This window comes from Leptonychotes weddellii, chromosome 7, assembly GCF_054177405.1.
Source record: "Leptonychotes weddellii isolate Sample4059 chromosome 7, ASM5417740v2, whole genome shotgun sequence".
Classification (NCBI taxonomy): domain Eukaryota; kingdom Metazoa; phylum Chordata; class Mammalia; order Carnivora; family Phocidae; genus Leptonychotes; species Leptonychotes weddellii.
This window is the reverse complement of record NC_138375.1, coordinates 25856629-25883153: the sequence shown is the minus strand read 5'-3', so window position 1 is coordinate 25883153 and position 26525 is coordinate 25856629. Positions and strand designations below refer to the sequence as shown.

The window sequence follows — 26525 nt, the reverse complement described above, 5'->3', positions numbered from 1 at the left end:
TAACATAAACGGTTGGTTAACACATTTTGTGTGTGTATTATATATTGTATTCTCACAATAAAGTAAGCTACAGAAAAAATATTAAGAACATCATAAGGAAAATACATTTATAGTACTATACTTATTGTATTTATCAATCCCACAAATTTATGTCATCTGTTTATATGAGTAATCGTGTCATTACTAATATCGTCTTATACAAAACACTATTAATGTTACACATATTAACACTAAACATCAAAAATGAAAAGACAATGTGAAAAAAAAAAAAGAAAAGACAATGTGAAAAACAAATTCATATTTATTTACAGGTGTAACGATTCATGCATCGATTACAAAGCAGCAGTAATATCATTGCTTTATAGTGGCCTAGTGTAAATAATATGATGGTTTCACAGTGCCCTAGCCTGTACACCAGTGAATGAATCATTATAAAATACTTACGACATATGGGGCACCTGGGTGGCTCAGATGGTTAAGCGTCTGCCTTCGGCTCAGGTCATATCCCAGGGTCCTGGGGATCGGGCCCCACGTCGGGCTCTCTGCTCGGCGGGGAGCCTGCTTCTCCCTCTGCCTCTGCCTCTCTCTGACTCTCATGAATAAATAAAACCTTAAAAAAAATACTTATGGCATAGAGTATTACAGTCATTGATAACACAGTATTGGAAACACTGTTACGTTTTTTTGAAAAACCATGTACCTTGATAATTGGCCGATACAGTTTCTCCAACTACAAGAAAGAGGCATACTGTAATTCTTCCAAAGCAGTTATAGAATAGTAAGAATGTTATTAGTTTTATATTAAATATCACTCACCTTATGCCTATGTAAGGATAGGCTATCTACTTCCATACATGTTTTGCACATGACGTTCTGCCCTATGAATACTTAGGTGATGATGATGATGACACAAAAACGTATCAGATGGTTCTCGCCATACAGTTAGATTTTCACATGAAGACGTACATATGTACAACAGCTAAGTGTATTAACTGTACAGCAGGATTATTTATTTTTCATTAAATGGATCATCATAAAGGTCTTCATCCTCATTGTCTTCATGTTGAGTAGGCTGAGGAGGAGGAAGAGGAGGGGCCGTTCTTGCACAGAGACACAGGGATGGCAGAAGCAAAGAGGTGGAGGAGGTGGAGGAGGTGGAGGGGAGGCAGGCACACTCAGGGTAGCTTCACGGAAATACATCATAATTTCTGTCCTTTTTGCTTTTTCAGTGTTCTAAAAATGTTTCTATACAGTACCAGCTTTCTCCCACCATTTGCTTTAGTTTCAGTGCCCGTATCATAGAAGGGTCCAGGTAGTAAAAGAAATCAAAAGCAGTCTTAAAGAATCAGAATCCTTTTGCCTGACTGTCTAATGTCAGTTGTTTTCTGGCACTGCTTCTATGTCCTCTTCTTCATCACCTGGCATTGGTTCAGAAGCACTCACCTCCATCAAGTTATCTTTAGTTAAATCCTCTGGTGTGGTGTCTATTAGCTCTTGAATTTCTCCAAAAACCTTACCTTGAAAGTCTTCATCCCCCCCCCCTTTTTTTTTTTTTGCCATATCCACAATCTCTTTCGTGATATCCTTGATTGGCTCTGTCGTAAATCCTGTGAAGTCATGAACAACATCTGGACATGATTCTCTACAGCCAGAATTTGTTTAGGGCTTGATAGCTTTCATGGCTTTTTCTATAACCATGCCATCTTGAATGGTAAAATTCTACCAGACTTTCATAATGTTCTGTCAGGGTTCTCTTGCATGGCACTGACAATTCTTTCCATAGAGTACTGTGTGTAATAAGCTTCGAAAGTCATTATGACCTCCTGATCAAGAGGCTGAATTAGAGATACTGTGTTGGGCGGGGGTGGGTGGGTGGCAAGTAGACCACTGTGATAAACTCACAAGGTTTTGGATGGCCAGGGGCCTTGTTCAATATCAAAAGAATGTTAAACAGCAGTCCCCTAATAGCAAGGTACTTCCTGACTTCAGGGACAATGCACTGATGGAACCAATTTAGAAAGAGTTCTTACTGTCTGGGCCTTCTCAATGAAAAAGACTGGCAGTTGGTGTTTATCTTTTCCCTTCAAGGCTTGGGGGTTAGCAATGGGCAGTGCTGGTCATAAACCCAATTGCATCTGGACAAAAAAGTAGCCAGTCCTTTCCTGCCTTACATACTGGTACGTGCTTCTCTTCCTTACTAATAAATGTCTTTTGTCGCATTTTTTTTTTCTCCTCCAGGATAGGCCACTTTCATCTGCATTAAAACCTGATCAGGCAGATATTCTTTCTCCTCAATGATTTTCTTAATGGGGTCTGGGAACTTGTTTGCTGCTTCTTTGTTGTCAGAAGCTGCTTCTCCTGTTACCTTGGCATTTTTTAAGCCAAACCTCTTTATAAAATTATCAAACCATCCTTTGCTGGCATTAAATTCTCCAGCTTAAAATGCTTCACCTTCCTTTTCTTTAAGTTGTCATATAATGAACTTACTTTTTCTCAAATCATATTCATCTATAGGTATACCTTTCTTAGAGCAATCCCAAACCCATATAAAAGCTGCATTTTCAATACAAGATAAAAAAAAAAAGTATTTTGTAAAAAGTGCATGGTGTTCATGCCTCCTAGTGTAGTGGCACCAAAAGCTTCATAAATTTCCTTTTCTTTTTTTACAATAGTCCTTACGCTGGATTCATTTACCTTGAAATGGTGGGCAACTGCAACCGCAGACCCCAAGCTATGGTACATATCAAGCAATTCAAGTTTTCTTGTAATATCATGACTTTGCTCTGCTTCCTGGGACCACTTTCAGTATCACTAATGGCACTTCATATGGGTCCGAAGGTATTATTCAAGGTTTACAGTATGGTAGTAAGCGCGATGAAAAGTATGTGAGAACTGTTGAGAAATTACTTTTTCAAAGCAATATGCAACTTACTGAAGATGAACTGCTCATGAGGAGCTTATTAGCCTCACACGGTCATTTAAGTGAATACTCACAATCCTTGAGTTCACTGCAATAGCAGCAGAAGGTGGCTATAAATTTACCACAATAGCACAGTATGTACTACAGTTAATTTTATACAATTACGGTTTAATACTGCATCTTTACATTGTTTACATTTCTCTCAACTGCAAATGGCACCATGTACAGTCTGTGTGTGCTTACGTAAGCTTTGATAAATTTTAACATTTTATAATAGGTTTGTGTTTGTTTTATGGTAGTAACTGATGAAATAGACTGGTGTCTACATATTTTTATGCACTCATGACATACTTATCTTTTTAAAATTTTGTTCAATATTTCTAGGTTACATGGTTCGTCTGAGAATTTTTTCAAATTGTCACGTCTCCAAAAAATTTTCCAATATATATTTATTAAAAAAATATGCATATAAGAGGTCCCATAAAGTTCAAAGCCATTTTGTTCAAGGATCAACTATAATCTATGACAAAGGCAGGAATATGCAATGGGGAAAAGACAGCCTCTTCAATAAGTGGTGCAGGAAAAGCTGGACAGCCACATGCAGAAGAATAAAACTATAGCACTTTCTTGCACCTGAGACAAAAATAAACTTGAAAACGGATTAAAGACTAAAATGTAAGAAAGATCTGAAACCATAAAACCCCTAAAAGAAAACATAGGCAGTAAACTCTTTTGTCATCGGTTTTAGCAGTATTTGTTTGGATGTGTTTCCTCAGGCAACTGCAACAAAAGCAAAAATAAACAAATGGAACTACATCAAAATAAAAAGCTTTTGTACAACAAAGGAAACTGTCAAAAAAAAAGTAGTAAATGGGAGAAGATAATTTGCAAATGACATATCCGATAAGGGGCTAATATCCAAAATATATAAAGAACTCACACAACTCAATACCAAAAATAATCTGATTAAAATGGGCAGAGGACCCAAACTGACATTTTTCCAAAGACGACATACAGATGGTCAAAAGACGCATGAAAAGATGCTCAACATCACTCATCATCAGGGAACTGCAAATTAAAATCACAATGATATATCACCTCACACCTGTCAGAGTGGCTATTTTCAAAAAGACAAGTGTTGGCAAGGATGTGGAGAAAAGGGAACCCTTGTACACTGTTGGTGGGAATGTAAATTGATGCAGCCACTATGGAAAAGAATGTGAAGGCTCATTAAAAATAAAACTGCCATATGATGCAGCAATTCCACTTCTGAATATTTATTGAAGAAAACAAAAACACTAATTCAAAAAAATATATGCAACCTTATGTTGACTGCGGCATTATTTACAATAGCCAAAATACGGAAGCAACCTAAGTGTCCATCAATAGATGAATGGGCAAAGCTGTGGTATACAGTGAAATATTATTTACCTATAAAAATGAAATCTTGCCGTTTGTGACATGGACAGACCTAAAGGGTATTATGCCAAGTAAAAGAAGTCAGACAGAGAATGACAAGTACCTTATGATTTCACTTAAATGTGTAATCTAAAAAAGAAAACGACCAAACAAAACAGAGACTCACAAATACAGAGAACAAACTGGTAGGCTGCTACAGGGGAGGAGGGATGGGGGTTGGGCGAAATAGGTGAAGGGGATTAAGAGGTATGAACTTTGTTATCAATTAAGTCATAGAGATGAAAAGTATGGCATAGGGATATTACTGACTATTCAATAATACTGTAATAATGTTCTATGGTGACCCATGGGGACTACACTTACCATGGTGATCACTTGTAATGTGTAATTGTTGAATCAGCCTGCTATACATCTGAAACTTATGTCAACTGTACTTCAATTTAAAAAAGGACTTAAAAACAAAAAGAGGTAATTCAGGATTTAAATCACTAAAAAATTCACTCCATTGTGCCAATGCACCGTAATATGTGCATCATTATACTTAGGGATAGTGTCTACCAAGACAATTGTGCAAAAAAAATCCAGGGATAACGTGACATGATATAATGAAAAGAATTCTATATATGAGAGGGAAGAGATAAGAGTAAATATACTGATGAATTGCTGAGCTACAAGGAGGAATTGTTTATTTCAAATGCAGTGCATTCTTTAACATTAAAAATAAGCATCAGGGGATTAGGGCATAAGTCAACAAGAAGGATTATTAAGTATTCTACATTCAGGAAAATAGAAGAGTATTTTTTTAAGTGTCATGGGTTTTAAGATACATTTTCAAGAAAATTACTGACTAAGGAGGAACTAAAGAGAAAATTAGAAAAGAATATTTTAATTTGATTATTTTATAGGATAGTAAAGGCATGGGTTAGAACTAATTTCATTCATTTCTCTTTTTTAAAAAAGATTTATTTATTTATTTATGAGAGACAGAGAGAGAGAAAGAACGGCGGGAAGGGCAGAGGGAGAGGGAGTCACAAGCAGACTCCACACTGAGCACAGAACCCGATGCAGTGCTTGATCTCACCTCCGTGAGATCATGACCTGAGCCGAAACTAAGAGTTGGACGCTTAACCACCCAGGCGCCCCCATTTCTCCTTTTAGAAATCAAATATCAATAGCTAAAAAAATAAAATCAAAATTTGAGATCCTGAAAAAACTGTTGAAGAGATCTGAGTAAGATACAGCTTTTGATACCAGTTGATTGTGAGTTCCTCAGGAGTGGGGACAATGAGTTCTCATCTGTACCTTTGCACAATGAGTAAAGACTGACAGAGCTAGGGAAGAAACTGCTAATTACAATAATAAACAATAGTTTTAACATACTGAAATTTAACATTCTTTCCTTATGGTGTGTGTGTGTGGGGGGGGATATGATAGATGGATATTTGAAATAAATAGGAAAGTATCTGAGAACCAGGTTTTTACAAACTCTTCTTCTAAATAGACATTTCCCCCAACTACAAATGCTGTTTATTTCCCCACAGTTACTTTCTTCGAATGGATGAAGAGGGCTTAAATGACGCTGTCATACTAGGCTGGTTCTTCTTGGCTTTCACCAGAAAATAATCTATTTAAAATATCTTTGGTAATTACACTTTATTATATAGCTATTTCCTCCTGCCTCAGATCTTCTCTTCACATCTTTTCTCTTCGTGGAATGATTCTTCCAAAAGTCATTGTATTAATCTTTTAAATGATTCTGTGAGGATTTTAAATGGGTTATTGTAGCTCATCCGCTTTAAATGCAGTGTCAGAGTAAAATATCGCCCGTCTAGAGCTTCAACCCGTATCACAAAGAGTTGGCCTCATGATGAAGAGTCTTTTTTTGACTTCCTTGGATATTCGGCTAGTTTAGGAAAGGGAGAGGAGTGTTAACAAGAGGAGGCTGCCTTTTTGTTTGTTCCAGGCAGGGTTAGGGTATCCAGTGGAAAGGGGTTTCTTTCTAGTTTCCCTAGTCTCTGGGTTACTTCGTGCCCTTCCTCAGATGCTCTGCACTGTCCCAGGTGCTGCCGCTCAAACAGTATCTTCCACATTGTAGATCTTCAGTAAACGTTGGACTGAAATCAAGTTCACCAGAACGGAAGGGATACAAGTTACTTTATCCAGAAATTCAGATCTCCAGAACTTGTGGGTGTAGGAGAGGGAGGAATCAAGGGCCACAGACAGGTGTTAGAAACATAAAAAGAATGACAGCCAGATGTTATGTGCCTCCTGACGGAAGAGCATGATACCACCTAGCAAGAATCGATTCGCTAAAAACAGAACTTGTAAGATCAGCCTTTGGATCAGGGTTTCATAACCCCGGCACTGCTGACGTTTTGAACCAGATACTACTTTGTGGTGGGGAGCTGTCCTATATATTGTAAGATGGTTAGTTAGTAGCACCCATAGCCTCTCCCAGCTAGATGCCAACAGCACCTCTCTGCTTGTGACAACCAAAAATGTTTTCAGATATTACCAAATGTCTCCTGGGTGGCAAAAATCACCCTTGGTCTAGGGCTTTTTGCTGCTGAATCTGGAAGTAGGGGACAGATTAACCTGTTATATGTCACTCCAGGGATCACATCAACAAAAGTCAGAATGTAGAACACAGGACAACCTAGTTTTTTTCAATAAATAAACTGTAAGGCAAAAAGCCGGCGGGGGGGGCGGTTTGCAGAACTCAAAGATTAAGAGACTTATGAGAGTGCCAATCAAATGCAGGTGTGGATCACGCCGGACGTCTGGAGCCTCATCAAACAAAGCCGTGTAAGGAAAGCACTGGAGACCAACTAGGGAATTTCCAACAGCATCTTGATATTTATGCTTCAGAATTCAGGAGAATCTCTTTCAGATGTATATACTAAAATATTTATAAATTCTGCTTCAAAGTAATTTGTGCGGGGGTGGGTGTGAGTGGGGGGTTGCGATGGTGGATAAAATGAGATTGGGTCATAAGTTAATGACAAAAGTGAATGATGAGGTTCATCATAAATTTTTGCACGTATTTGACATTTTTCATAATTAAAGAAGGAAGCGTAGTAGTGATAAAGAGCATAACAAAAAGCAGCAAAAAAAAAAGGGTGATGTTCAGCAAGAATCACTATTGTACCATTTGAATGGATGGTTCAAAGGGAATTGAATTCCCAAGACCTCATAGGTCCAGAGTGATCTAGTCAAATAGCTTCCTAACAGGAGTAAAATATACAGTGTAAGTTGGTCCAGTCTGTATTTAAAAAGTGCTACCAGCTGCCTTTTATTAGTATCACCCTCATTTCAAATGTTTTATAACTATTACTATTTTAGAAGCACTTGAAAGATAAGAGTAAGTCTGTACTTAGCACCTTCTCAGAAAGCATTACACACTATCATTTTAATTTGACTTTTTGTGTCAAATTAAATCCATATGAAGTGGATGGAACAAAGAAGACCATTTTAGGGCTAGTTTTGTAGGTCTTTAACTAGAGGGCTGGGACCAAGGGCACACCATACATACCAAAGGCACACCATACCAAGTGCTTTCTAATTTTAACCACAGTACTTAAGAAAAAAAGAACAAAGGAATACAACGTAGTGGAAGTACTCATTTTTATAAAAATGTGTTTTATTTTAAAACAGGTCTATAAAAGTAGAAATCACATACAAAAATACAGATTACTCTGACATGTTAGCAAAATAGCTTATGGCTAGACTTGAGTTTGGAAGTACTGTATGTTTGAGGGCATCTGGAAATCACAGTCCAAATGGATCCTACTATCAGCCCCATCACTAATCTGTAAACAATAATTTCATGTACTATATTTAGCACTTTTTAACTAGCACAAAATTGAAACATAATCATTTCCCATATAACGCCACTTTAAAATGTTCTTCCTTAGGTCTGAGCAGATCAGGGCACTTCATATCGTTGTTTCTAACATTTGAAAAGTCTGATTTAAAAACAATGTTAATAGAAATAACAGGTTTTAGCTCTTTTTGTTCCATTTTGAACCTATGGGAAGGTCATCAATTTAAAGAAATTAGTGTTTTTTTTTTAAGTAGAATTTAATCCGTTTTCTTCTAGACACCATTAAAAAAAAAAAAATCACTGTTGCTATCCAAAGATTCCACACCTGAGTCTTAACTTTTATGTAGTTTCAAGTTGTCTTTTACTGCTTTGGAACTCACACCTACTTCGAGGGTGTATTTCTGAGTCAACGAACACGTAGTTCTCAGGGAACTCTAGGTCCAAGAGCTTTAGACAACAATGACTTTCAAACAATTATTGTGGGAGACAATTTTTTTTTTTAAGAAGGCAATTTAAAATACTTGATTCCAGAGTAACATAAAAATAACTTGAAGAACCTTGGCAATAAAGGAAAATGGCAGGCACCTTCAGTTTGGCATTCCAGCCAACATTTCAAGAATAAAGACTGGCTACTACCACCTTTCTAAAACATAGCGAGTCATCTTAAAAGCTAAAGAACCCACGTTAACATCATTTGATCATAAAGTCAGAAGACCACAGTTATGTTTCCTCAGCTAATTCGGAATTCTGGGAGCACAGGACATGAAGGAAACTTCGATACTTCAGATTAACCCGTCATAGAAAATTGCCTCTTGAGCCTTCAAAAGCTGTACCAATTCTTTACCGCTGATTGGTTAGTTGTTTTTCATTTAGGTTTTTTGTTTCCATGAACCTAATTTCAAACCTAAAGGCAAAGGTGAAAGGCCTATTTTTCGCTCTCCAGAAGAGATTGCCAAAATGCTACTATCCTAGATTCTCCTTTTGTTCCGTTCACAATACAAATACTTCTACCAATCTACGTCTCATAAAGCAATACTGAGAAATTAAATAGAAGAAAGTTACCATATAGATCATGAAAATGATTTGCTGGTCGTGATTCTTACGCTTGATTCTAAATAGATTGAATAAGAAGGGCACTTGAAAGGTGGCTCAAATCTTGCTGTTTAAGGTATCCTGAAATTAATAGGCTCTCCTAAAATTCCAAAAGGCCTTAAACTTAGGCTCTTAAGTGCACTAGAAGCAGTGACCAGAGCTTTTCTGGTTATTTAGAAAAAGCAAAACTTCATAGTTTTCGCTCTCAAATGGTCATCTAATATACTTGCAGAAGGAAGGCAAAGGGAAAACCAAGAATAAAAATAGCTGAGTGCTCCAGCAGGCGGGCTTCCTGCCTATTTTCCCTGTTCCAAAGAAAAGAGGGGACACCATCCCGCAATAAATACTTCATAGACAACTGGGCTTCTGCAGCGTCAGCCGGCATCTGATGCCCCATATCTCCTGGTTCTTTTTGTTGCCCGTGGTTGGCCTGGCGATGCTGGTGAAATGGGAGCTATTAATCTGTAGATGAGGAAGGGCTTCTTTTAACAGTTGAAGGGTACCGTCTGGCACGATTCCAAAAACTTGTAGTGTTTTTAGTGTGGGAATTTCTCCAAGTTCACTGGAAAGGAGAGAGACCTTTCAGAGTAGCAGTATCTATGGTGACTGATCCACTAGGGTTATATGACCCAATTTTGACCATTTGTATCCTAGTCTATAGAATGCAAACTGAAAACAGAATTTACAATCAATGATCTGAGAAAATAGCAAAGGTGAGTCAAACCAGAAAGCACGGACCACAGCTTGGACAACATGGCCTTAGGACCCACGCAGGCGCATTTTGTTAAATGTTTTCTCACCACCTAAACACGCTGAGGTTTATTTAAAATCCAACCATAGTTGTTTCCCTTCTCCATTCTTGATTTAAATTGAGAGGAGTTACTGTGTGGTGAGAAGCTAGAAGCTAGTGATGGTAAAGAATCATCACAGGTTACATGTAATTTCAAAGCATGGACTTGACCTTTATTTGAACTAGTCTCCTCCTCTCAAAAGATGAGCAGCAGAAGTTAAGGTAACTTCTTACTAAGTCCATTACCTGTGATAAAACCTAACAGCAACTTTGCTAAGGTACTTTAGATAGGGCTATGTAGTTGGGTGCAGATGGAGAAAAGGAGTAATTGGTCACACCTTTTATACGAGAGGCAAAAGCCATCTGACTTCTCAACATATTACTTTTTTGGGGGGGGGGGGTCACGTATATGCCAATCCTCTTCTCAGCTATTTCCCATTAAGTGAAATACGACTCTGTCAACAGTGACATTCTGGTCCACAAAAAAGGGAGCCTGTTTCCCCAAAGTAAATACTTTTGGTAATGATTCTTTCTTCTTTTACTCAGATCTATGTGCTTAGAAATTCATCTCTCTGATCTGTATTTGCTCCAGGTTGGGACACACAGTACAAAGTCTTAGGAAAGGGAATATTTAGTTTGGAATATCAACAAAATCCCACTGCAGATCAATGAACACATCAATGACCTAGCGTTAGAAGCATCCTTTATATTTTCATATTGCCAATAATTACTAAAAAAAACCCCCAAACTTTCCTCATAGTAACTGTTATCTGGCCTCCAATCTTTCTTCCTTCCAGCCTATTCTATATACCAATGTCCAAGGCATCTTCCTAAAGCCTAGCTCAGCTTATGTCACCCCTCCACCCCCTCTCCCTCCCAAGCCTTGATGCTGCCCTCGTGTTTACGGAACTCAAACTGTTCTGTTGGCCTTAGGACTTTCCACGTTCAACCCACTCTCCCAGTCACCCCACTATCCCCTAAATGTATTTATTCCACATTCAACAAGTGTATTAAACACCACAGATGTTTAATACATGTTAGCTGAATAAAGATGAAGGGTAATTTAAAAAATAAAAGTACTATGTAAGTAAAATAAATATGCTTGGTGTTCATAAAAGGACAATAAGATCTGGAGGTTACAACAGACAAAAAAAGAAAATCAGGAAAAACAAAGTACTATTCTTAAAGTAAACTAACCTCTGGAATACAGAAACAGGAGTGCAAAGAAAGGTCGCAGCACATAGATGTTTATATTCAACATCACTTAAGATGACAGCAATTCTGCCCCAACCTTAAATCCCTCTTATGTGAAATCTGAGTATTTGAGAACTTTGTAATGAGAATCTGGGTGCTGGGATATCTGAATCAGCCAAACTGTAAGTCATTCTACGGTGGAGAGTATCAGGCAGTACTAGAAGCAGACACTGTAGGTGGGAGTGAGGAAAGGATGTACAGCAGATAGAGCAGAAGAAATGTTCTCACAACAGCGTTAGGAAGGAGCCTTGGTGGGCGTAAGGAAATGACAGCAACACTCTCAGAAGACACTGAGGTGTCCTAGGTGAGAAAGGAGTGAGCTGCATACCATGGGATGGTGGGCGATCTGAATCAAAAAGCCAGAAAGTCCTTTAAAAGTTTAAGGAGACAAAACAAAAAAAACACTGAAAGCCCCTTAGTACATGTGTCATCTACAACACAACAGAACAAATTTATAAGCATCTCTTTAGACTGAAGAGCAACCAAAGGACAGTAAATAGCAATGAATAGTTGAAGAGCCACTATTTCCAATTTAAGTAGTATAAAAGGACACTGATAATGTCTTGTGTATCTGTTTCATCTGAGTAAACAAAAGATATTTATAGACCCTTTCACAGGTTCACACCTTACCTCAACTACACAATCCTGTTTTCCTTATAAAATCTTATAAATGCTTAACTACAAATTCTCCTACCACAGACTTTTTATTTAGTCTCTCCTAATCTCAGATCAGTTTATTACCTCCAGTGTGGCTTTCTTACTTGAACGAGAGATATGGAATAATCAGAAGAAAGTTTGGACATAGGGAATAAGATCAATTCAGGCTGAAGGAAACAGATACAATGCGGACATATCCTGTAGAAGAAAAACCTGGAGTTTCCCAAGTATTCTAAAGCACTACTATTACAGAAGAAAGTCGCTCAAATTTTATTTTCCCACTTCTGAGAAATAAAAATTCTTTAGCATAAATGGCTTTCTCAAAATTACTACTGAGGATCTTAGAATTCTTACTATGAATTTCGAGTACATCAGCTGCCAGAATGGAGTTAGAGAAAATAACACTTTATCTTACGAAACTTCTAAGGATAGGGTGTAGGCAAACTCATCTTCATGGATTCATGAGGTTAACTAGTGTACTAACTTACATAATGCCTGAAGAAACATACTCTTTTACATTAAAGTACAAGGAGAGCATCTTTTTTCCCCTCTGTTTGCATTCTTTTTTGGTGGTCTGATTTGTAACTAAACTCTGCTGCCCGTTTCTCTTATTTCAAGATAAGGTTTAGACAAGTCACAACAAGGCAGTAAGGGTTCAAACGCAGGTGACCTGAGGTCCACCACCAACTCACACTGCCTGCAGGTAGGACTCCACAAGTGTTATTATCCTACTGGATAAAGATATTAAAACTGTGAGAGCTCACAGCCTTCCCTTAGCCTCTGCTCAAGAAAAAACATTTGGGGATTACCTGCTTAGCTTCTTTATCTGGAGAGAAAGAAGTGAGACATGGGGACAGATTCTCTTGAGAAAAGCAACCAAAAAAGACTGATCACTGTAGTCCCCAGGGACTGCACAGGTAATGAAGCCCAGATGGCAAGGACAGGAAAGACGGATGACAGAGACGCCTTTCTTGGTGGACGCTAGAGGCTCCTAGGAGTTCTGGATACTAGAGGGCACAAGATTTTAATAAGTGTTCCATGTATATGCATTCACACCCTACCGTCTAAGAGCCATGGAAGCAAAAACTGGCGTCCCTTTTAGGCAGTGCTTTTTCAAATGAGATACTGGCTGAGCCCCTGAGCCCCAAGATTAATTAAAGTGATTAATTAAAAATGTTATTACTGGATTCTCTATCTCTAATTCTACTAGTTAACCCTGTATAGCTTAAGTATCTGATTTATTAGTTCTTGAAACTAACTTAGAAGATCCAAACCAATCATTCGAGGACTACATAAATTCTTTGTTCAAATTCACCACCCTTCTTTGGTAGGAACCAGAAGCTAAATCCCCTTCATTTGGGGAGTGGGCTACAAGAAGGCAGCAGTCTCAATCAGGGCATACTGGCTGGAATAAGAAGGGCACCTGGCCAAATTCAAGATACTGACTTCTTGTTGTTTTCAATAAAACTGCTATACATTTACATCCTACACGAGGAAGGATTTTCCAGCCCGTTGGGGATAAAAGAAAGGAAAATAAATAGACAGCGTTATTCCTAGGATGACTTGGGAATAGCACCTTCTAAAAGAAAGACCAGACTCCTTTTTGCACTCCCTTGATTTGGTGAAAAGTTGCTGAGCAGGTACAAAATTAACCCTCATAAGAGCTACTGGATTAGCTACAGACTATTTTCATCTGTCCAGAAAACCTAGGATGCAGACCTAGCTCAGCCATTAACTTACTTTATAGCTTCAGATTAAGTCACTTCACTCTTTTGGACTTCAGTCTCCCCCATTCCAAGACAGCACTGGACTCATGACATTTACCGTTTACATGATGCCATTCTTCCCATTCTTTGACCACCGTCCAGGATAGACATCTCTAGAAGATTACAGAACTTTCCTCTCAGCCCAGAGGGAGCCCTTCAGAATCAACTGGAGTTGATTTGAAAAATGTGGGGCAGGGGGGGAAGCCCCCATTGGGTCTGCCTCCCCATTTATACTCTGAGCTCCCTGGAGGTAAAAGTGGTCTTCTCCTTTTGCAAGTCTTCCAAATACTAGAGTATGGTATTCTAATATTTAAACCTGCTTCTAGCTAAATAATAAATGTTTAGTAAACTATCCCAGTCAACTTTCCAAGATATTTTTAAGCAAAGAACTTTTACCTTGGTTTTTCTGTTTTGCTGGACTTCCCTAACCTATTTGTGGTACACCAATATTGATGTTCACGTTTTATTTATTTTTTAATTTAAATTCAATTAGCCAACATATAGTACATCATTAGTTTCAACGTGGAGTTCAGTGATTCATCAGTTGCATACAACGTCCAGCACTCATCACATCACGTGCCCCCCTTAATGCCCGTCACCCAGTGACCCCAGTCCCCCACCCACCTCCCCTCCAGATGTTCCAGTTTTAAGCATCTGCTATTAATAATAACAGATATTAACACCAAGTGACATCTCTTTTTTCCCCTGTCTTCTCCTACTTCTAGAAAATGAAATACTTACAGTAAAGTTTCAGGTATTATATCATAGCACCGACTGAGTGAGAGATGTTGGAGGTAGTTGAGCTGGTAAAATTCTGGAAAGCAGTCGTTCTTCAGCATGACACTATCGCTGGAACAGAGCAGAAGAGAAGATTCAAAACCTATGCATCAGTTCAGATGGAGAAAACAGAAATAACCAACCGCTTGGTTCCTTCAATTCAACATGTTAAGATGCTTTCCTCCTTCAATGAGCAGTCATGATTTTTCAATTTTTATTTTAAAATAAATAAATGAAAAAAAAAATACCTTAAGTCTAGGTGGACAAGATTGGGGCATCTTCCAACTAAAGTAGAGACATCTAGGGAAAAAAATGATGGTCACTATTAAATGAAGAACAAGACAAGGATATCTGCTATCAATGCCATCATTTAACTTTGTGCTAGAAGCTTGGAACAATGAATGCAATTAGAGTCACCCTATTAGAAATAAAACACAAAATCACCATCTTGGCATATAAAATTTTGAACCCAGAAAATCCAAGAGAATCAACTGGGAACAGTAAGAGAACTATATAATATGATAAGTTAATAACAATCCATAGCTTATCTGTGTATCTGCAATACCTAGCTGGGGAAAAAAGAAAAAAAAAAAAATCCTACTCACACTAGCAAAATGCAAAACCAAACACCATCATCTATAAACAAATATTGTATTATAAAGGTAGCACTTAAAATCAATGGGGGAAATCATGGATTATTTTAAAAAATGACATTGCTACTATAAGCAGAAAGAAACTTGTTTCTCCAACTCAAATAATATCTCCAAATAAATTCCACGTATATTATAAAGTCCTAAAATGCAAAAAATATAGGGTAATTATTCATTGGATCTTGGGATAAGTAAGGATTTTCTAAACACAAAGGAAAACACAAAAGAAACACTGATAATTTACTACATAAAAATTTTAAGTCTACCATGCTAAAGCAAAAACAAAACATAAAATTAAAGAAGTATCAGAAAACTGGGAATGTTTCCAACATACATTAAACAGAGAGTTAATGGTCTTATATGAAGAGTAAAGAAAGATAAACATAGAAAATGGGCAAAGAATATGATGCGATACTTGGCCAAACAGAGAAATATGGAGCAAGAAAGGCAAAATAAAATTAAAATATTGCTTTTCAGTTAACAAATGAAAAAAAATTCTATCATAATATCCAGAATTGATGAAATATAATAAAGCATGTCCCACATATACTACAAATGCATATTTAATTTTATGTAGCCTTTCAGGGGAGCAAACTGATTTTTTGGGGGGGTGAACTGATTTTTTGATGTGTTCTGAGCATTTTACACTTGACTCTTTGACTCAGTAATTCCACTTTTAGAAAAACAATGAGGTGTGGGCGCCTGGGTGGCTCAGTCGGTTAAGGGACTGCCTTCGGCTCAGGTCATGATCCGAGGTCCTGGGATCGAGTCCCGCGTCAGGCTCCCCGCTCTGCAGGGAGCCTGCTTCTCCCTCTCCCACTCCCCCTGCTTGTGTTCCCTCTCTCGCTGTGTCTCTCTGTCAAATAAATAATAAAAATAAAATCTTAAAAAAAAAAAAAAAGAAAAACAATGAGGTGTGCATGAAGATACTCATTTTAGCAATAGTTAAAATAGCCCCTTCCCCAATTATTTCAATTCGTTAACCTCCACCCATTCTGTGGAACACAATACCAATGTTACTCTAAAGCTTTTAAATAACATTTCATGACATGAATAAGTACTCAAGATATACTGTATAGTGAAAACAAAATATATACAATGCACTATAATCTCAATTTAGTAAAAATACACTCAAAAACTCATATTTATATACAAACTCACAGAGAGAAAAAAGGTTCATAGGGTTGGGGGTAGGAGGGGAAGGCTGGACGGAAATACATCCAAGGGTGGTAGGATTACAAGGTAACTTTTCAGAATTTGAAGAGAGTCACATGTGCTACTTTGTATTCAGAAAATGAATCAATAGGGGCGCCTGGGTGGCTCAGTTGGTTAAGTGTCCGACTCTTGATTTTGGCTCAGGTCATGACCTCAGGGTCGTGAGGTCAGGGACGCTCCCCTCCCCGCCCCCGCGCTCTCTTAAAAAAAAAGAAAATCAATCAATAAATGTTATTTATTTTTAAAAATAAACAAGCTTCATTCACGGTTGGGGTTTTTTCTTCCCATAGTTCTGTCTTCAGCCCCATTCCCTCCCCTGGATCCTAGACTTGCATTTTAAACTGGCTCCTCAACACATCCACTGCGATGTGGGACAGGCATCTCAAATTCATGCCTAAAAACAAGTATTTCATTTCTCTTCTAAATCTGGTCCTTCCCTGTCTCTGAGAAAGTGCTAATGTCACTGATCCAGCTGCTCAGGCCGAAACCCTGGGAGGCACACTCAACTGTTCTCTCACATCCCACATCCAGTCTGTTGGTTTGTAATGTCCGATCATTTCTTACCATGTCCCGTGTCACCCCCCGAGTCTCTTACAGCCTTTTCTCAACACAGCACTCGAAGACGACTTTTAAAGGGGAGTCAGATCCTATCATTTCCTGCTCAAAATGCTACCGTGGCTTCTCATCTCACTCAGAGAAAATCCGACGAAAGCTTCTGCCCTGGCTTAGAGAATCCTAGGCTATCTTACCCCCTATTACTGTGCTTCTTGTTCCCGCTCTCAATGGCTCCCATGTCAAGGCCTTTGCACTTGCTGGTCCCAGTTCCAGAACGTTCTTTCCTCACTTATCTATACAGCTCACACCTTCACTCAGTCAGGCCTCTGCTCAGGTGTCACTTCTGGGGAGAGGCCCTCTCTTTGGCCATTCCATCTGAAAACAGTCCCCCTCTGGCCAATACTCTGCCTGGTCTCTCTGCTCCATTTTTCCTCCCTGCATTTCACCTCCTTTCATCACATTTAGTTATTTGCGGGTTGCCTGGATCCCTGCCCGCTGTGTGTTACCCTGTGTGTAAGCTGCACAGCGGTGACTTCACTGGTTTTGTTCAAGGCCACAGCTCCCAAGTCGGGAATAGGGCTTTGTGCATCGTAGGTGCTCAATAAACATTGGTTTAATGAGTGACTAAAAAATGAAGAAGTGCACAGTACAATTTTGAGTGACCCATCACCTAGCCAGCCCACTAGCCATCTCCCAAATCCCCAATCAGATCCAATCTCATTCTGATACCACCTAGGAAAGAACAAAACCTTGGGGGGTAGAACTGGTCAGTCTCCAGCCCTCATTTGAGCCCTGGCATCCCTCAGTGGAAAGGGTTAGTAAACAGTAGTCACTGCTAAGAGTCCCTCTACACACTGTCCCCTTCATTTTGCCACAAGCTGGAGATCTACCTGAGACACAAGGCATCTTACAAACCCCCAAATCTAACCTGTCATTTTAAGGAGGGAGGCGATGTCAAATCCAAGACCAAGAGCTGGTCCTCCAGGACCCTGACTGTGCTTCCCGACTGCCCCATGGGCCTGGCAAAAATAACAGGGATGATCACTGCACACTCACTAGGGTTAACGCGCTCCATGGGATTCACCCACTTCCTCCTTACTACCACTCTAAGAGATGGCTTCCACTCCTATCTCCGTTTTACTGATGAGGAAACTGAGGAACAGGGAAGTATAGCAACTTGCTCAAAACTACCGAGTAAACGGCAGAACAGGAACTTGAACCGGGCGGACTGGCACCAGTCTAAGAGCTAAAGGGACATTCGTATTATCTTCTAAATAGTGAAGAAGTGGGTGCCACTGTTAAAGACATTAAAAAAATCTCCGATGCCCACTGTATAACTAAGAATACACACACTCCAACTTAAACTCCAGATCTTAGCCCTTGCCCTGAATGTGTCCAGCAAGCAGGATTTGATTACCTGTTATTCTTGCCAGAGCTTGGTAAACAGGCTCTCTATTCTTTTCTGGAGGAACAAAGAGAAGAGTTTTAAGCCAAACTTGGACAGATTAACAGCAGCCTGCCTACAGCAGAGTCTCTCAACCTTGCACCTAGAGCTCTGTTTCATTCAGAAAAACTCTCAATAAAGAAATGGGAAATTCAGATACGGGAAGGAAATGTCAATGAGGCTCTGCCTTTTCTCGGCTTGGGGATGAACAGGGAAGAACCAGGGGTGGGATTTGATGTGAAGAGGCTGCTCACTGGTGGGAGCTGAAAATCCTTGGAAGGCAATTTGGCAAGAACGACCCAAAGCTTAAGAACAGAGCCTAATCCTTGACTCGGCAATTCCACTTTTAAGAATCCACCCTGAGAAATGCACTCCAAGATTTGTCTCTGTCCGTGACAAGGTTGTTTACAAAAGGAAAAAAACTGGAAAGACTCTAAAAGTCCATTACAAGGAGATCAAGTGAAAAAAATTATTATTGAATCGATACAAATTATTCCATATCTATTTCATGGAATACCACATAGCCACTGAAAATGATGTGGTGTAACTACTAAAAATGGGATTATCGGGGCGGGGAGGGGGGAAGCATACTACAAAGTATTTCATGCACTATGTCCCACTTTAAAAAACACTTTTATGCAGGAAAAAGACCAGCAAGAGGTTAGTGAGATTACTGATGTTTTGTTTTTCTTGGTATTTTTCCATATTTTATGTATTTTTGAGAATGACTATATAATACTGTCATCAGATATCAAACAATGTTTAAAGGGGAAAAAATTGCAGAACACAAATATTGTGTGTATAGGAGGGTGGGAAGAGAGACACACTGCTGCTGTCACGGCTGTTGAAAAAAAAAAATTCTCGCCTGAAGATGCAAGCATCCGGACTCGAGCACAGCCAAAGGCCCCAACCGCCTGGACGCCCCCAAGAACCCAGCTCCTCTTTTCAATAGCCTGATACACCTTACTTGGCAGAGGCACATCCTGTTCTGGAGAAGCAGTTTTCAACTACTACTTAAATTCTAAGAAGACACACTCTGCAAATGTTTGATTCAAATCTTTTAAAGTATCATAAAAACTATAAAAACAAAACACTTTCATGAGCCAACATCAAGTCGTGAAGATACGGCTGAGGTGTGCTAGCTCAGCGAGGCTCTGTGTAGCCCACGGCCTGGGATCGAGAGGGGAAGCCATCAAAAAGAATCCCCGCCATTTGCAAACACTTCTCTCTGCCGATCAGGATTCCGCCAATATTAGACAATTAAATCAAAGCATGAATGAACGTCGAGGCTCATAAAGACTGTTAATGTTCACACATTACCCCTCACTTCAAATGCCCGTGTTCAACTAGACAACCTCATCGTCCTCTTACGTTGAATTAAAAAGAGTTGTAAATATAAACCTATAAACAGAGTTTATAACAGGGTTTCAACCTTGGCACTACTGACATTTTGGATCAGATTATCTTTTTGTGTTATTCTGCTGTCCTGGGCACTCTGCTCACCAGCATTCCCGGCTTCTGCCCACCAGCTGCCAGGAACACCCCCGCGGCTATGGCAATCAGAAATGTCTCCAGACCTCCCCAAATGTCCCCTGGTGGGCAAATTGCCCCTTGTTGAGAACCACTGCTTAATACTGACCAACACGGCATTCATCTATTTTCTGTTGCAGGTCTTACCTACTAGTTTAGCAGATTAAAAGAAGTTCTGCTTAGAAATAAACTGGTTTCAAGTATAAAGGTTTCCACTTCGAGATTCTGGATTCCAATCTTGATGCTACCCCACCAGCTGTTTGCCTTTACCTACCCTTTCCGATCAGCTGCGACCTCACCTGAAAAATGGGACTAAGAACAGGTGCGCTGGATTACATGCGACAAATGATGCTCTTCAAGAGTTCTTAGGAGCTCTTCAAGAAATCAAACCTACTAATGCCATGGTTGCCAGGAAGGGTCCAGGGCCCGGAGGGGCTTACCTGATCTCTGCAGATTCTTTCGATAGCCGCTGAGATTGAGCTGGGTGATGGTTTCAGACACATGTGCGACAGCCACCTGCACGTGCTTTTCGGTGAAGTCGTAACACCAGGACAGGTTCAGCTCATCCAATCTGCACACCAGAGGAGAAATAAGGAAAGCATGAAACCAGGACACAGGAACGAGCTCTAGGAAGCACAGCCTCAAAGCTGCAAAGAAAACACAAAGCCACAGATTCCTTACCATTTCACGCATAGAACCTCTGCTTCTCTAAGCAGCTACCTCTGCTCACCTGAAACTGCCTTCTCCCCTCCTGACACAAATCCCCTGCCCTGGTGTGCCCTAGAAAGTTGCCAGGGGATCCGAGCCCAAGTCTTAGTGAGTGATGCCCCCTTCTGGAAATGGAGGGAACACTCTCCTCTCCTCCTCATGGCTCAAACCTCATTACGGGACTAGATGGAACAGTTCTAGCCTCTTGTTTTCTTTCTCAACCACCCAGGTTGTCAGCAAACAACCACAGAGACTGAACAATCACTCGAGAGGCTTTAAAAATTCGATGGGTTATACCGGGGATTCTCAATAAAGAGACGCTGACGTTGCAAAAGGCCACTTCATCTTATCTGGCTTCTGCTGACTGAGCAAATGAATTCAAAAACAATATCCAACGATTAAGCCACACACCCCATTCCTGACATTGCTGAATACACGTAGGGTTATACATTTTTACCTCATGGATAACACCCTTATCCAAAGGCAATCTACTTTGAGCAGATCATTAGCGACACAGGTAGAATGCTAGAGCAGAAAGATCAAGGGATATTAAAAAGGATGCACACACACACAGAGTATTTTGTGAGCCACGTCCTCCTCTTACTTAGTAATATCTGTAACTGTAACCTTTATTTATATACTGACATTATTACATGATATAAAGATGCTTTTAATGGAGTCACCCAAATTTATGGTGTCTGCATAAGTTAGGTCTACAGATACTACAGGAAAAAAGCCTTATAGTCAGGTATAAACAGATTAATTTCGATAAACACATTACCAAATTTTTCTTACTTTCATAGTAAAAAAAAAAAAAAGGGGGGGAGGATTACTACACAAGTCTTCTGCAAACCTAACTGATCTGGCTCCTCAGTTTGAACAGAAAGTTTAGAGGGTAAAGGATACTGCGTATCATCAAGAGCTCAGAGTTAGGAATAGCTCAAGAAATAGATCTAATTCCTCGCTCCTGTGGGGGATAATTGTAGATTTGCAAAAACAGTTCTATAATCAAGTTTCAAATCTTTCCTACCTGGAACAGCTGCTCAGCAAGGTCTTCAGGGCAGATTCGGAGAACCCAGAACACCCAGAAAGATTCAGTCGCACTAAATTTGAGTTTTGTGCAAGATTACTGGAAAAAGAAGAAAATGTCAGAGGAATACCAATAAGACACTGTTACTCAATTAATAAGCATTCTGAGGAAAGCGGGCTAGAGAAGTCAGGAGATAAGCACGCAGGCCTTCGAGCCAGAAGTGAGTTTCAGTTCATGTCTCACTCTCTGTATGACACCAAGCAGGATGCTTTGCCTCAGTTTACTCATCTGTGAAATTGCAGAGTCAGTACCTTCTCGGTACGGTTGTCACGATTAAATTATATAATGTGATAAAGGGCTCAGCACAGTGCCTGGCCCAAAGTAAGCACACAAGAAACACCAAGAATGTAAGTTTTAAATTGAAAAGAGAGTGCCTGAATAAACATTATTTCTATTTCACCCATAATTAGAATTAGCCTGTAGGCCTACTTCTACTTGTTGAGTCTCCAGGTTCCTCCAATTAAACATCTCTCAAATTTGACCTCTCTACATTCCCAAATGCCTGTGTTAGTGGAACTCCCTGATTAAGAGCGAGAGTTCTGGAACCATATTCTATTGCCAAGTTCCAATCTTGGTTCTGCCACCTACGAGCTGTGTGACCTTGGACAAGTTATTCAGCCTCTCTGTGCCTCAGTTTCCATATCTGTAAAAAGGGGAACAATCAGAACTTACGTCGTGGCTGACCTTTGAAGAACTGAGTATCTGGCACATAGGAAGTGCTCAATAAACGCTGGTACTTATTATAATTATGATGATGCTGGTTTTTTTTACATCAGGTTTCATCATTTCTCACCTGAATGAACACAACGGTATCTTAACTAGTCCAGTTTTTTCCACATCTGGTTAACACTCCAAGGTGACCAGCAGATTTTATTTCTAAATTTCAACTCTGCACGTTCCCTCCATTCTCAGGACCACTCTCTTTAGCACGCTTCCCTCTTCCAAGCCCACTGTGGAGTCTGGACTTCCTACAGCATGGCAGGGGCCCATTACGAGCCGCTCCTCCCCTCCTGGCATCTCAGTGCACCCTGTGCCCTAACAGTTCTCAACTGCTACAGCGTTTAGAACCACACAGGCAGCTTTACCTCGTCGGCTTCTTTACCTCACCACGTGGAGCTCTCCAACCTGAATACCTTCAATACTCCACATGAGAGTCACTTCCTCTAAGAAGGCTGCCCTCCCTCAATTTAATTAGGTCTCTCTGGGTGACGCCACATATAACAAACACAGTGCACAGTAATTATCTGTCTCTCTCACGAATGAGGCAGGGCCCATGCCCTTATTCATCATCCTTGTATGTCTAGAACCTGGCATATGCATATAGGCAGCAGGCAAACTTGGGTTGCCTGAACGAGTCCTGCAAAGTACTGGAGAAGCTGGGGCACCCCATGGATATTTTCTGAGTCCATCTGGATATGGACAGAAGGGCACCCCAATTATATTCAGGAAACAAAGTTAACACACACAAAAACAACGGCGTTTGTCACATGCTCCTGACTGCCACTCACTTGACAATGGGATCCGACAGCTGCAGGCCTTCCAGGCTTAGGTTCTGCAACTTGGAGCACTGCGACAGAATGCCATGGAGGGTAGACACCTCGATAACAGAGTTGGACAGATCCATGTGCTGCACACGGAAAGGGCTGAACACAGAGGAGGGGAAAGAGAGGCTCCATTAAGGTGGCTCACACATGTACCTCCAGATCAAATCCAACCCCATCTCCTCCCCAGATAAGCAGCCAATCACAAACATGACCCTAAATATACATTTCAAGTAGTATAGTTTCCGTCTTAAAATGAATTGCTACTAAATAACTCCCTCCCCTCGTTCATTTTAAAATTTAGGATTTTAGGGGGCGCCCGGGTGGCTCAGTCGGTTGAGTCTGCCTTTGGCTTAGGTCATGATCCCAGAGTCCTGGGATTGCACTCCTTGGGCTCCCTGCTCAGTGGGGAGCCTGCTTCTTCCTCTCTCTCTGCCCCGCCCCCCAAGCTTTCTCACGTGTGTGCACTCTCTCTCAAATAAATAAATTCTTTAAAAAAAATAAATTAATTACGTTCAGGAGGATTTCTGCCAAGTCAAGATGGTGCTGCCGATATAGTCCCACTTAGGAAATTAATTCGTGGGCATCATGAGAATGAGCTGAATCTGGGTGACAAGAAGATTATGCCTATGAATCTTCCTGACAAAGGTGAGTGAGTAAATTACTAAAACAGAAAAGACAGTGGAAGAGCAAGCTGTAAAGGGCTTATATTGAGCTACCTGGAAGAAACGCAGTTGTGAAAGTTTCTAAGTAACTGGGCCTAGGAGTTTGTTTGAAAGAGAGGGCTGAACCAGAGAAGAGAATCTGAAAGTTCCAGCACATCTGTGGGTGTCTAAGACAGTGTGTCCAAGGACAGTGTGTGGATCAAGAGAAGGCAGCCAGGGGCCAGGGACAGAACCCAGAGTAGCAGAGGAAAGTGCACACGTGAAAGGGGACCCAGAAGGAACAGGCACGGGAGAAGGATAACCACCAGGGGATGAGGGGTGCTGCCATATGGCCATGGAGGGAAGGGGAAAGTATCAGAGTGGGGATGTAGGTTTTGTCCTTAACTCTGCTGTCCTTAGCTTCTTTTTCTGTTCAGTACCTAGTTATTCCACTCAAGTCTGAGATGGCTCTAAACCATACTGCAAAAACTATCAGTAACAGAGAAGTAGTCTTTCAAAATCTTCCACAAAACGAACAAAAAGAGGGCATTCTTGCTCAGGTTGCAAATTTGTCCCCCATAGGATCGGATACCCACAGCTTCAAGTGAGAAGACTCCTCACGCTTTGTCTTCATCAGAAATGGGCAGCGTGGCAAGAGCGAGGCTGCCTTGCATCTGGTAGTGAGTGCTCCACATGGCTCCTGCCCCTTGGGACCCAGGATGCCCATCCTCCGAGGACCCCACTTGAGAAGCAAAATGTGCATCCCTGACCCCCTGGAAGAGCCCAAGAGTAACTCTGACTTAAAGTGGGAATGGCATCACTGAAACCTGTTCCATGTTTCAACACAAAGACCGCACAGCAAAATGCAATTAGCATTCCATTGCATAGACTCGTCACAGGCCGTAAGGCTGGTTACAGGAAAGGAAAAAAAAAAAAGTTTCCATCTGTTTCTACCTTAAGTCTTACAAACAGCCTTTTCTGGGGATTTTTCTTTTTTACCTGAAATGTTCAACCAATGGTTGATCCATAAATGATCGTGGGCAGCGGAAGGCAACCACCCCTCGAGACAGCAACCGACCAATCACATCTGGGTGCAGGTTTCTACCTGTGAGGTCTAATGTCTGCCACAGAGACTCGTCAAACCTGGAAAAGGGGGGTAGTTAGTAAGCTGGGGGCACTGGATACCGGAGGGCCCCACCACTGCTACTCAACAAGGAAGCTTTGGCCACTAAGTCACCTTGGAGCAGATTCTAAAGGAAGCTTTGGTTTTGAGCTAACTGCACAACTAGCTATGGTATTTTTTTTAGGATACAATTGCATATTTGTTGCTCATATCATGGATAAGCTTCCACCTTCAGCTGTACACACACACACACACACACACACACACACACCCACCCCTGTAGGTATTTCCTTCAGATGGTTCAATGCTATCATTAGCAATATAATGATCTGGAACTGGAGAATAAAATTTTAGTGTTCAATACAATTTGATAATTTTAAAAATGATTGCTCCAATCATTTAACTAATTAATGAATAGGTAGGTAGATTCAAAATGGCCTCAATGATCCCAGTTGCTGTTTTGGTAAAGCATACATGAGTTACCACAATTACCCTAAGTAACATGGAAATACAACTAAAAGGAGGAAAGTTAGTGCTACGGCTGATCTTTGCAGATGGGCTTGAACTGAGCAGGTTCACTTGCATGCAGATTTTTTACAGTACCATAAATGTATTTTTTCTTCCTTATGATTTTCTCAATAACATTTTCTTCTCTCTAGCTTCCTTTATTGTAAGAATAAGAGTATATAATACATATAACTTAAAAGATATGTATTAATTGACTGTTTATACTATGGGTAACGCTTCCGGTCAACAGCAGTCTATTAGTAGTTAAGTGGGGAGTTAAAAGTCATATGTGGATTTTTGACTGGGCAGGGGGATCAGTCCCCCTTAACCCCATGTTGTTCAAGGGTCAACTACATTATTAAGAGATGACTATCAAATATCTATGAGAAATAAGGAACCCTACAAAGGAGTTCGGGTGTTTTACAATACCCTTTAAGCTTAAAAAAAAAAAAAGTGTATGCGCGGACAGAAATATATATATATATGTATGAACTAATGTGAAAGGAGAAACATTACTTAGATTTTGGATAGTGTTTCTAAAGCAAAAATGAAGTATGAAGTACCAAAATGTACTAAAGAGTACAATAAGGTAGCTTTAGCAGCCACAGATTAATTCAATTTAACAAAAAAAAAGAAAGCATGAGATCCACCACAGGAGGGAACACTTTAAATGCCTACTACACTCGTATTTTTTAATACTGCTTGAAATAAGCAGACCACTGGCTGGGCTCTGGAATAATTCTGCGTGATGAAATTGTCAAGGCATTACGTGACCTCTGTTATTAAGAAGGCCGTGCTTCACAGATGCCGGCTATTACTTGTATGACAGTGACGTGAGGATTCATAGACTCTGCATGAAGAGGTCAGCTGGCTGACAAAGAAAATCACTATGGGGTCACCCGGGAGCGATCAGCGCACCTCCACCACCACTCGCTCCAGCATTCCGGGTGCACACTCCCGCCCCCTGGGGCTCTTCTAAGCCAGGAGCCCACTCCTGGAAATGCTTGCGGTGTCTTACTG

At 40.3% G+C, this 26525-nt stretch overlaps 1 protein-coding gene across 1 annotated transcript in view; it reads right to left on the bottom strand.

Annotated features, from left to right (window-relative positions):
* Nucleotides 1-693: 693 nt before the first annotated feature.
* Nucleotides 694-26525, bottom strand: part of SKP2 (S-phase kinase associated protein 2) — a 38516-nt gene continuing 12684 nt past the window's right edge. Inside the window, exons 4-10 of the mRNA XM_081826000.1 lie at nucleotides 24875-25018; nucleotides 23199-23333; nucleotides 21631-21729; nucleotides 20333-20463; nucleotides 14747-14798; nucleotides 14463-14570; nucleotides 694-9816 (exon numbers count right to left, since the gene is read on the bottom strand). Of these exons, the coding sequence (XP_081682126.1) occupies nucleotides 9603-9816; nucleotides 14463-14570; nucleotides 14747-14798; nucleotides 20333-20463; nucleotides 21631-21729; nucleotides 23199-23333; nucleotides 24875-25018 (883 nt within the window). The 3' untranslated portion in view covers nucleotides 694-9602. The remainder of the gene's footprint in view (nucleotides 9817-14462; nucleotides 14571-14746; nucleotides 14799-20332; nucleotides 20464-21630; nucleotides 21730-23198; nucleotides 23334-24874; nucleotides 25019-26525) is intronic.